The 12,679-nt window shown below is 38.0% G+C and overlaps 1 protein-coding gene across 5 annotated transcripts in view; it reads left to right on the forward strand.

Moving 5' to 3' along the window:
• Positions 1 to 12,679, forward strand: part of PLPPR5 (phospholipid phosphatase related 5) — a 124,458-nt gene that overhangs the window by 91,825 nt on the left and 19,954 nt on the right. For 3 of the 5 annotated variants that reach the window (XM_065927696.1, XM_065927707.1, XM_065927719.1), the window contains one exon: positions 2,545 to 2,679. In XM_065927696.1, the coding sequence (XP_065783768.1) occupies positions 2,545 to 2,679 (135 nt within the window). The remainder of the gene's footprint in view (positions 1 to 2,544; positions 2,680 to 12,679) is intronic. The other 2 variants (XM_065927704.1, XM_065927713.1) reach the window with 1 other exon arrangement.

Genomic DNA, 12,679 nt, shown 5'->3' on the forward strand with positions numbered 1-12,679 from the left:
CAGCACGTGCAACTGCGTTTGGGGATGAAAGGGAATTAACTTTCCCTGAGAGGATCCAGAAAAAGATCAAGGTTTGGAGTAGGGTCATGAGATGGATGCATCTTGGCTTTTATTTTGAACGTTTGTGGAATTTTTCATACCTTTGCCAACCAAAGAAATGGAGCTGACTTTGCTAATCTGTCACAACCTCTTCACTTTCAAATTGAGAAAACTGAGGTCCAGGAACAGAACATGCAGACTCAGGATCAAAAACCAGGCCCATTGCTATTTCCTATGAGTATTTTTCTAATAGGAAGTCAATTTCATATTTGTGAATGTTACCAGACAAGACTTACTAAATATTTGAATATGATTCTGAGGAAGATTTGATAATTTACTTCCTTATAATTTAAATAATAGCAGTAATGAAGAGTAATCATTATGTTAATAGATGCTTTAATGAATATCTGCTATGTGTTAGGCATTTAAATATGTCACATGTGAATTCTTAGCTGCTTCAATAGTGTTGTCCTGACCCTCAATTAAGGCAAAGAGGTAACTGATAATATCTTTCAGAGTTTTCCAAACCAAAATTAGTATAAAAAGCAATTATACTAATTTCAGTAGCCACTATTAAATCTGTTCTTCATCTAATGACTTCCATTTGTCTGTGTATATAGTTATTTCAGCAAATTTTAATTCAGAAGAATGTGTAGCAGTTTTTTTTCACCTGCTGATTTTCCATAAATTTGTATATTAATGGTGCTTCCCAGGTGGTCATAGTGGTAAAGAAAGAACCCGCTTGCTAATTTAGGAGACATAAGAGACATAAGACATAAACATAAGACATAAGACATAGGAGACATAAGAGGGTTTGATCCCTGGATTGGAAAGATCCCCTGGAAGAGGGCATGGCAGCCCACTCAAGTATTCTTGCCTGGAGAATCCCATGGACAGATGAGCCTAGTAGGCTACAGTCCATAGGGTCACTGAAATGACTTAGCACGCATAATATTAATGAAAAGAAAATGTGTGTGTATATATATATATTTCATGAAATGGGTATGAAACTGCTGTTTGTTATATTGTTGTTGGCTCAAATTCTTGATTATATCCTTTGCTGCTTCCACACCAAAATGGCAGAGCTGAATACTTGCTGCAGAGATTGTTCACCCACAAAGCCAAAAATATGTACTATCTGCTCATTACAGACAAAATTTGCTGACCTCTACTTTAGGTTAGCTACTATCTATTAGTCCTTTGCAGGCTCATCATTTGATAGAATGTTTATCAGGTACCCATTTTCAAACCTTTGCCATGACTTTACTCTAAAGATCTTGATGGTAGTGATGAAATTGAGTATTAAGTTATTAGACTTTGATCTGTGCTTCTGATCTGTAATTATTCAAGGAACTGGAAGGATAATACGTATATATCAGTTTGCAAGGAAGTTTTTTCTGAATTAAATTCTAATAGTGTGTGTTATTTTGTAGATTTTAAAATTTAATTTAAAGACTGGAGAAAAATTAAGATCTAATTGACCTTTGAAAATATTCAATAATGAGGCCCACACTTTCCAGTGTGATTTATGGAAAATATACAATGTAAATTTGTGATTGTATATTAAGCATTTATTTTTTAAATGAATGTTAAGTTACAAACTAGCTACAAGTAAATTCTGTATTTCAGTTTGATAATAGAATATAAAACCCAGAAAAAGAAAGCTCAAGAATATCTTACCTACTAGTTCAATATAAGCAATGTAAGCAACTAATTTTCCTGTATTATTTAAATCACTAATTCTTAAAATTTGATCCACATACATCAGAAGCTTCAGAAATGCCTTTTAAAAGTGGAAACTCCTAAACCTTATCCTTCATCTTTGAAATCAGAATTTTTAGGAGAGGGCTCAGGAATGTCTTTTTTTTTTTTTTTTAAGTTCCAGAACTTTATTTTCATGCACAGTAGAATATGAGAACTTCTGGTTTAGTATGGAAAATAATCAATTGAAACAAGGGTCAGTTTCCTTTATGTAAAAGGTCTTCTATTTCAATGGTAGCCATAGTAAGCTGTTGTTGAAATGCCAAATATATATGGGATGCAATAATAGACAATAAACTAGGGTTAATGACGCTACTAAATTAGAAAGTGCCAATCGTAGAAGGTTTGTTATGAATGTAATGATCTTGAAGCAATGGGATATAATTAGCATTTAAATTAAGTTGTAGGTTAGCCACATTAAGGAAAGGTTAGCTTGCTATGAATTTTTATAAGGTTATGGTGTTATTTTTGGATCAGTTTGAGCACTGACTATAACGTAATTTAATGAAAATTTTGGAATAATAGCATTGTCATTATTAACTGAAATACATATTAATTGATGAATGCTCTTGAACACACTTGCACTGGATTACAAGATAAATTTGAATGTAAAGTTATAGACCTGTAATATTTAAGTTATGCCAATACTTTATGACTGTGATTAGATTTATCAGGCTGCTCACAAAGATCATGTTTATAGGGAGCATGACTTTGTTTTAATTGTATTTTTTCCTGAAATTGTAGGTTGTATGTGTGGTAAATAATTTCAAAGGAAGACAACCAGAAAATGAGCATATACACACGGATAACCTGGCACAGATGCCAATGATAAGCATTCCTCGAGTAGAAAGTCCTTTGGAAAAGGTAACATCTGTACAGGTGATTCATAATTTAAATTCTAAAGTGCGATTGTTATCTAGAGCAAATGAATAATTATTCTTGAGAGTTCTTTCACATTTTTGATTTACTAAAATAAGCTCAGAGTCTAATGTGGTATTTAGCAAGAACTTAATCACTCAAGAGAACATCTTTGAAAAATGCGTATCACATAGAAAACATTTCTTTGAATTTCTCAGGCTTAAAAGTTGAGTCTGTACATGGACTGTGCTGCAATTTGTCATAGCTTTGAGATAAGGAACGTTATACAGTGGTCCCATGCATGGGCAAAATATAAGTTTTACTTGAGAATGTATACATTTTTCATAATACATATTCCATTTCTTCCATGCTTCATGTATATGAAAATCTGTGTAGTGTAACAACTGGCACATACTCAGGACTCAGTAAATACTGCTAAACCTCAGTTTCTGGTCTCAGGGAAACACCAGTGTGCTTTCCTGATCAGGAGGGCCCTGAAGTTCAGGCTGGGCTTAAGGGAGCCTGATGAGGTAGCACTTTGAGTGGCAGGTCAAGACTTCATGGGACATAGCAATGAAAAGAAAAGCCAGGTTTTAATAACTTTTCTTGAGACTTCTGTGAGCTAGATAGGTTAATATTTCTTAAGCGATGATGGATTCACGCATGTGTGTAACTGGTTAGATGACTGCTTATTTAGTAACAGAGGGTTACTAATGTCTTCTCCTCAGCCCTGTCCACATCCAGATTTTGATCAATATCTTAGACGAAGTTATTAATAGATGCTAATTGGAGGATTAGATGGTATGAATCTGTGGAGGGGTTGCATAGGATGCATGCTCAGTCATGTCTGACTCTTTGGGACCCCGTGAACTACAGTCCATGGGAGTACCCTGACAAGAATACTGCAGTGGGTTGCCATTTCCTACTCCAGACGATCTTCCTGACCCAGGGATTGAACCCGCGTCTCCTGTGGCTCCTACATTGAGAGGTGGAGCCTTTACCACTGAGCCATTCACCTTGGAATGAGCCCCAGGTGAATCTGTGAGAGATAATTGAGAGTCAAAGTCATGAATTATAAGAGACTGGAAGGAACAAAAATATTAATTGGATGAAATATTAAAAATTCTTGGAAGATTGCAGTAAATGTACCACTAACAATTAACTAGAAATAAAGGAAATATTTCATATTTGGACTTTAAAAAAAAAAAGTTCCTGTAGGGTAGGGTATGTCTAGGTTAACTGCACAAATGCAAAAGTCTCAGAGGGTATAGGAGTCTACCATTCAGCATGGGTCAACAGCATGATACGACTGCTAGAAGTTTATATGGTTTTAAGTCCCACTTAGGGAAAATGATATCCTGAATGAGGGACTGATGGTTTGCTTTGCTCAAGTCAACTTGGTATACTGTGTACTACCCTTGGTGACATGGTTTTAAGATGAACATTGATAAAACATAAGAGTTGACAGTAAATTTTTTTAAGTCAGCAAATAGATGTGTCTAAGATGGTGAGTAGAGTCAAAGTCATGAATTATAAGAGACTGGAAGGAGCAAAAATATTAAGTTTAAAAAAAATAATAAGTTTATAGGAAAAGGAAACTCAAGAAAGAAGCACTAGCTTCCCATAAATATCTGAAGGACTGTTGTATGACAGAGGGATGCAATTTGTTTTATGGAATTGCAGAGATCACAATCAGGATGAAAGAAAAGGAAGTGTAGAAAGATAAATAATGTCTGGAAATTAGTTACTAACTTTCCCACCTTAAAAGCAATGAAATTTCTTTTTACTATAAGGATTCAAGAATAGCTAAGCAAGCACTTATCCATGATACTGTGGAAGGATATTAAACATTTAAATGAGGATAGAGACACTAGATGATGATGATGGTGATGATGACGATAAAAAGAGCAATGACCATTCAGTGATCATGCAAGATGTGTCAAATACTATACTAATTGCTTCCACAAGACCACTTCCGTGCTCTACAAAGTATAATTTTGTTCTTTGCAACAATTTTTAAAGCTGAGTATCCCTGGTGGCTCAATGGTAAAGAATCTGCCTTTAAGGCAAGGAGATCCAGGTTCAATCCCTGGGTTGGGAAAATACCCTGGGGAAGGGAATGGCCACCCACTCTAGTATTCTTTCCTGGAGAATTCCATGGAAAGAAGAATTCTTTCTAGCAGGCTACAGTCCATGGGGTTGCAAAGAGGTAAACCGGACATGACTGAACAACTAACACTTTCACTTTCATCATTATAGTGGCAAAGACTGCTGATAGATGACCAGTATTCCTTCTTCTCTTCTTCCTTTCAGTAACTGAGTTTCTCACTCCAATTTTAACTACACTTATGGTTGTCCAGCTGTAGTCTTTATTCCCCAGCTTCCCCTGCGGTTAGGTGTGACCTAGCAACCAAGTTTAGACCCATGCAATGTAAGCAGAAGGGTAGGTGCAATAACCTCTAGGTTATCTCTTTGAAAACTCTTGTCCCAGACATTCTGTACTCCTTATCACCAAATGGAAAAGATAAGTGACTGGAATAATCTTTTATTTTTGAAGATGACCAATCGTCCTGGACAACCTGGGTTCTGAATGAGCTCATGGAACAGTCCACATACACACCCTAGATGGTTCTGAAAAAGAAATAAACTCCTTTTCTAAGTCATTGATTATTTTAATCTCTTTTCTACTGTGGTTTAGCTGATGCCCTCTAAGAATAAGTGTCCTCATTATACAGTTAAGAAAAGTTTCCAAGTAGTTATGTGTGTGCTGTTTAGTCATGTCCGAGTCTTTGCAACCCGATGGAATGTAGCCCACCAGGCTCCTCAGTCCATGGAATTTTCCAGGAAGAAAACTGTAATGGGTTGTCACTTCCTTCTCCAGGAGATCTTTTTGCATGTGGATTTTACCATTGCACCACCTGGGAAACTCAAGTAGTTAAACAGATTGCAAAAGTCCATGTCATTGGTAAATAGCCAAGAAAAATTATATGGTATAGTGATTCAAGATATATACCTATGTAATAAAATATATATGTGCATGCATGCTAAGTTGCTTCCATTGTGTCCAACTCTTTGCGACCCCATGGACTGTAGCCTGCTGGGCTCCTCTGTCCATGAGATTCTCCAAGCAAGAATACTAGAGTGGGTTGCCATTCCCTGCTCCAGGGGATCTTCCCTATCCAGGGATCAAATCCTCTTTTCTTATGTCTCCTGAGTTGGCAGGAGGGTTCTTTACCAGTAGCACCACCTGGGAAGCCCCAATAAAATATATATCTAAGTGAAAATTCTTAAAGAGATGAGAATACCAGACCACCTTACCTGACTCCTGAGAAACCTGTATGCAGGTCAAGAAGTAGCAGTTAGAACAGGACATGGAACAACAGACTGGTTCCAAACTGGGAAAGTATTACATCAAGGCTGTATATTGTCACCTTGCTTATTTAACTTATATGCAGAGTACATCATGTGAAATGCTGGATTGGGTGAAGCACAAGTTGGATTCAAGATTGCCGGGAGAAATATTAATAACCTCTGATATGCAGATGACACCACCTTTATGACAGAAAGTGAAGAGGAACTAAAAAGCCTCATGATAAAAGTGAAAGAAGAGAGTGAAAATACTGGCTTAAGACTCAATATTCAAAAGCTAAGACCATGGCATCTGGTCCCATCACTTCATGGTAAATAGGGCAACAATAGAAACAGTGACAGACTTTATTTTCTTGGACTCCAAAATCACTGCAGGTGGTGACTGCAGCCATGAAATTAGAAGATGCTTACTCCTTGGAAGAAAGCTATGACAACCCTAGACAGCATATTAGAAAGCAGAGACGTTACTTTACTGACAGAACTTCATATAGTCAAAGCTATGGTTTTTCCAGTCGTCAAGTATGGATGTGAAAGTTGGACTGTAAAGAAAGCTTAGCTCCAAAGAATTGATGCTTTTGAACTGTGGTGTTGGAGAAGACTCATGAGAGTCCTTTGGGCTGCAAGGAGATCCAAACAGTCCATCCTAAAGGAAATCAGTCCTGAATTTTCATTGGAAGGACTGATGCTAAAGCTGAAACTCCAATAATTGGGCCACCTGATGCAAAGAACTAACTCATTGGGAAAGGAGAAGACCCTGATGCTGGGAAAGATTGAAAACAGGAGGAGAAGGGGATAACAGAGGGTGAGATGGTTGAATGGCATCACTGACTTGATGGACTTGAGTTTGGGCAAGCTCTGGGAGTTGGTGATGGACAGGGAAGCCTGATGTGCTGCAGTCCACGGGGTCGCAAAGAGTCGGACACGACTGAGCCACTAAACTGAACTGACGTGAATAATACATATGAAATTAGATCTTGTTGAACTTTAAATACAAAAAGCAGTAGCAATTAGGTAGAGATCGTAAACATACTTTGAAGAAAATTGTCAGGGTAAAAATTAGAGTATTTTATGCACCTGCTTTTTAACATTTATTTGCATAATGTTTCTTTAGAAGTCTGCTAGACTTGCCAAATATCTTGTATACCTTTACATCATTATGTGTATTAAATGATTAAAATATTTCTGTTCTTGATTTTATGCAAATTCATTTTTATTTACAGTGACTTTTAAGATACTAGATGATGAAAGCAAAAATATTCTATTAGAATCTATTGATTGCAAGAGATCAGTGTTTATTCTTTAACATTTTTGTTTATGATACATTCGTGTGCTTTATCTTCAAATCAGATAGTTAGGCAATAATGATTGGAATCTAATTTGATTCTCCCTCTACACACCTAGTGCATTGGCACTCGCCCCGCTGAGCTCCACCTCCCCTCTCCACTCTCTCCGTCCCTGTCCAGGCAGAACCCTGTCTGCACTCACACAGGAAAATCATGAGTCTTGGGCTTCCCCTTGGAGCTCTACTGCTGAGAGGATATGTATTTCTGCTCATCAGCCAGAAAGGGAGAAAGGCCATCACTTCAGAGAAACCCAGAGTAGCTTTCTCTTCCTTCTTTAATAAGGAATGTTTGGAGTAAATGCATTCCCGTTCACAGTGGGAAATGTGAACTAAGTGAATGCAAACACAGTGAATGCAAAAATCCTCCCTAGTAGTTTGATCTTTATAATTGATAGTTGGGAAGTGGCATTAGCTCCTTAAGCTGGCCCTCTGAGGAGAGAAAGGGGGCCTAGTGTTAAAGTTGGGTTGGCAGTTATGGCCTATTGTTTTAGCATGGTTATGCCAAGCTATCATTTTCTGGTTGTCGGTTTTGTGTAGAGCAGACAACAGGTTTCTTTTAAAAGTTATGTACTTATATAACTTCTTATATTCAAAGTACACATTTGATAAACTGTAAGCTACAGAATAATTACAGCATGCAAGTGTTCTTGCTTATAAAATGCCAACAATTTATCCCTTAATTATAGGGAGTTTGTCATATAGTTAATTACCATAGTTTGAAGGAAAGTCATGATTTTTCTGAAGGCTAAGTAAATCTGAACATTCATTACATTCGGTTTTATGAAAAGAATTAATCATCTGTGGAAACCAGCCCATCATACCTCAGTGTTCACTAAACATAAGTTACCAGTAACTTTACTACAGCTGTTTGTAATATCAAATCAGGAGAGGTCTAAATGTTTATCTGTAGTGAATTATTAAATCCATTGGGATATGTTCCTACAGTGGGATCCAGTACATTTTAGTGTGGTGTTTCTGTTTATAGTTTCTAGGGGTAGAATGGCTGGCAGTTTGGGGTACTTTGGATCTTGGGCAACTTACTTAATTGCTCTGTGACTCAGTTTTCTCCTGCATAGAATGATTCATACAATGATAGTCATAAGAGTTCAATAAGATAATAAGCAAGAACTTAGAACAGCCTGGCACCTCTGAAGCCCTTAATCATTACCAATTATTATTACTATTCAACAGCTGAAATGGATGAGGTAAATCAAGATGTGGGAAGTTTTCCAATATATTGTAGAATGTGTTTTTTTAACTTGATGTGTATAAAATTTGTCTATATATGATGAAGCCAGTTATGCAAAATACCACACAAGATATTTCTCTCTTGCTGCTGCTGCTGCTGCTAAGTCGCTTCAGTCATGTCTGACTCTGTGCAACCACATAGATGGCAGCCCACCAGGCTCCCCCGTCCCTGGGATTCTCCAGGCAAGAACACTGGAGTGGGTTGCCATTTGCTTCTCCAATGCATGAAAGTGAAGTCATTCAATCGTGCCTGACTCTTAGCGATCCCATGGACTGCAGCCTGCCAGGCTCCTCCGTCCATGGGATTGTCCAGGCAAGAGTACTGGAGTGGGTTGCCATTGCCTTCACCTATTTCTCTCTAGTAGGAAACAAAAAGACCATGCAGATGAGAGAGAAGGGGGAAGGTTACCTATAGACACTAATCTGAGAGCCACTGACATTGTGGACCTGATTGTTGCTCTCTTCCTCCTTTTCCTCCCTTCTTCCCTTCCTTCCTTCCTTCCTTCCTTTCTTTCTTTTCTCTCTCTTTTTCTCTTTTCTTCCAATGATGAGGTTGTAGTCATGAAAAATTGTGTAACTAAAATACTTACAGTGTTTTAAAATTACTCAGTCTTCTTCAGCTGCTCTCTAAGAAGGTCCTGGTTATGCTTCTTTGTATTAACTATTGATATGTTCTAATTGACCAAAGTCCCTTGGAAAAATTCCCCCAGAATTATTTAAATTCCTGTGCCCCTTCTTTATGACTCACACAAGCCTTTTGAGAGCATTCGGTGTATTTCTCTCTGCCAAATTGGGCATGGAGACTTTGGTTGTAGCGCACATGTCTTTATGCCTCATGCCCAGAGTCCAGCTGCCCTTGGCACACCTCTCTTTTGGGTCCTGTCTGTCCTGGGGCCCTTACACAAGCTGTGTGCAGGTGCCTCTCATTTTCAGGACTCACATATCCCACCAACTGAAGGTCCCAGGGAGCCAACATTTTTCTTCAGTCACACCACTTCTCCCTTTCCAACGCATCCTTTTCTGGCTCCTGCCTTCAAGAGCCCATGCATCCCAAACAGAATCTTCAGGGGTGCTGGCTTTAGGAAGTTAGCAAAAACACAAAGAGAGGCACTATTAATTACTCATAGGAGTAAAAAACAAAAGTCTGCCTCTCAGGGTATATGCCCAGTAGTGGGATTGCTGGGTCATGTGGTAGTTCTATTTTTCGTTTTTTTAAGAAACCTCCATAATTTAAAAAGACACATGTACCCTAACATTCATTGCAGCACTATTTACAGTAGCCAGGACATAGAAGCAACCTAAGTGTCCATCAACAGGTGAATTGATAAAGGAGATAATATGCATATATACAATGGACTATTACTCACCTATAAAAGGAAGGAAATTGGGTTATCTGTAGAGACCTAGACTGTCATACAGAGTAAAGTAAGTCAGAAAGAGAAAAACAAATATCGTATATTAACGCATATATGTGGAATCTGAAAAAAATGGTATAGATGAACCTAGTTCCAGGGCAGGAATACAGACACAAACATAGAGAATGGACATGTGGACATGGGGGAGGAAGGGGAGGATGGGATGAATTGGGAGATTGTTGTTGTTTAGTCACTAAGTCATGCCGACTCTTTGCAACCCCATGGACTGTAGTGTGCCAGGTTTCCCTAGCCATCACTGTCTCCCAGAGTTTGCTCAAACTCAGGTTCATTGAGTCAGTGATGCTCTCCAACCATCTCAGCCCCTTCTCCTCCTGCCTTCAAGGAGACTGGGCTTGACATGAATACACTACCATGTGTAAAACAGCTAGTGGGAATCTGCTAGAAAGCACAGGCAGCTCAACTTGGTGTTCTGTGATGACCTAGATGAGTGGGATGGGTATGGGTGGAAGAGAGGTTCAGGAGGGAATGAATATATATGCACATATAGCTGGTTTGCTTTGTTGTAGAGCAGAAACTAACACATTGTAAAGCAATTACACTTCAGTATAAAAAGATTCTGCCTCTCCTAGGAAATGAAGATGGAAACATTTACATATTCATTAGCTTTACTCTCCTATATTAGCAAGAATAAAGTAGGAATTAATGTCTTAATAGCTGTGTCACTGAGAGCAAAAACTAGATAGAGTAAAGTTTTTAGGCATGTCTGCTAGATATAGTATGAATAGTTTCAGTTTGATGGATGTCACCAAAGGACAATTAAAATTTTTCTTTGCCAGTAAAGAAATTGGATGTTGCAAAAGTGGCTAGAGTCCTATATAATCCCAGTCATATCCTCCAAATTTCAAAGAGTGAGAACAAGAGATAGGAGCAACCTCTGAGAGAATGAGAAGTCTTATTTAGCACATGACTCAGCACCATGAACCAACACCATGTGAAACAGGGTTAGCAAATAGGCAAGTACACCCCAAAAGAAATCCTTCAGAGAAGCATTCCTCTGATCAGGCTTCTCATTAATAAGGGTTCGTGCCAGATGAAGAAATCCCTTCCTGAACTGAATAGGTACTATAAGATGGGATGGGGCGTTATCTTCGGTCAAAAAAATAAATAAGCTACATCCAAGGACTGTCTCATTCTCCTGTAGAAGAGGTTGAGTTAAACAGAATAGCATTCCTGACATTTCAGCAACCATAGCAATGAAACTGTAGAAATAAACTGACCTTCCTGAAAATGTCCTTGGGCTCAGCTGCTTCTTCCACTCCACTTAGGCTGGGAAATCATCAACATGATGTTGTAAAACTACATTCTCCAGCTCTTCAGCTCAAGATCTAAGTGAAGGATCCCCTGACTATTGATAAAAACACTTAAAGGATCTTTGCATTTTCTCCCATTAAGTTTAGGAAGATAAACTGAACTAAATCTGTTCTAATTCAGGCATAAATAATCAGGACAGTTACTGAAACTCTTTAAGATGATTTTATGACACAGAAGAGACATTTTTAAGAGTCAGAATACATTTTTTAGGAAAAAAAGATAAACTCAAGATATTTAATTAAATTTATTGTAGATGATATGTGTTTTCTACTGTCAAAGAAATTAAAGAAAATATGTTTAATGAGAGATGAAAGATAGCTAGCACAAAGGTACAATTAGGAAACTAATGTAAGGAAACAGTCATGGCAAGATTAAAACCAATGCTGCGTATGTGAGCTCAGTTGTGTCTGACTCTTACTGACCAAATGGACTGTAGCCCACCAGGCTCATCTGTCCATGGAATTTTCCAGGCAAGAATACTGGAGCAGGTTGCCATTTCCTACTCCGGGGGATCTTCCTAACCCAGGGATCGAACCTGCCTCTCCTGCATTGGCAGGTGGATTCTTTACCAGTGTGCCTCCTGGAAAGTTCAAAATCACAAAAACAAAATCCACCATAGAGAAAGTAAAATCAGTTATGTTAAGGACAGGTTTCAGAATCCTCAGTAAAAGTACAAGAGAATAAAATTGATCCAAGTAGAGATAATAGATATGAAGGATATACCTCAGAATATAACAAGTGAATCACTTGTTATATGGATGTTGAAGAAGAGGACAATATTCAGATAAATACTATAAGGAAACTTTCCTTCCAGATAAATATCTGAATCTTTAGACTCGAAGGATTAGCAAGATAACAGCTAAAATTAAAATATATACTAGAATTTAAATATTTCTCAGTGAAAAAATCAAATTTCAATACTGAAGAAAGAATTCTGTAAATATTGTGGTAGCTGATATTATCGTTCCTAATTACTATCTACCCCTTTCCATAGACAGAGTATCCTTTCTGCTTCAGTTTCTTTGGACGTGATCAATGACAAGTGAATGAACCTGACAGATAGCCCTTCAACCAGAAACTTGTAGAGTCATCATAAGCTTTGCCCAATCTTGTTGCTCATGGTCCTTTCTTTCAGAGAAGGCCATGTTCCAGATATGGGCTGCCCTGACAGCCCGGGTCACAGATGGGAAGTCATGGGCAGCAGACCAAGGCCCAACCTGTAGCTTGGCAGAACCATAGTACCTGACCACCAATGTGTAGTATGAGAAAGAAACACACATTTGTTATTGGTAGCCGACTGAGTCTTTGAGGTTGT

The sequence above is a fragment of the Muntiacus reevesi genome, chromosome 1 (genome assembly GCF_963930625.1).
Source record: "Muntiacus reevesi chromosome 1, mMunRee1.1, whole genome shotgun sequence".
Taxonomy (NCBI): domain Eukaryota; kingdom Metazoa; phylum Chordata; class Mammalia; order Artiodactyla; family Cervidae; genus Muntiacus; species Muntiacus reevesi.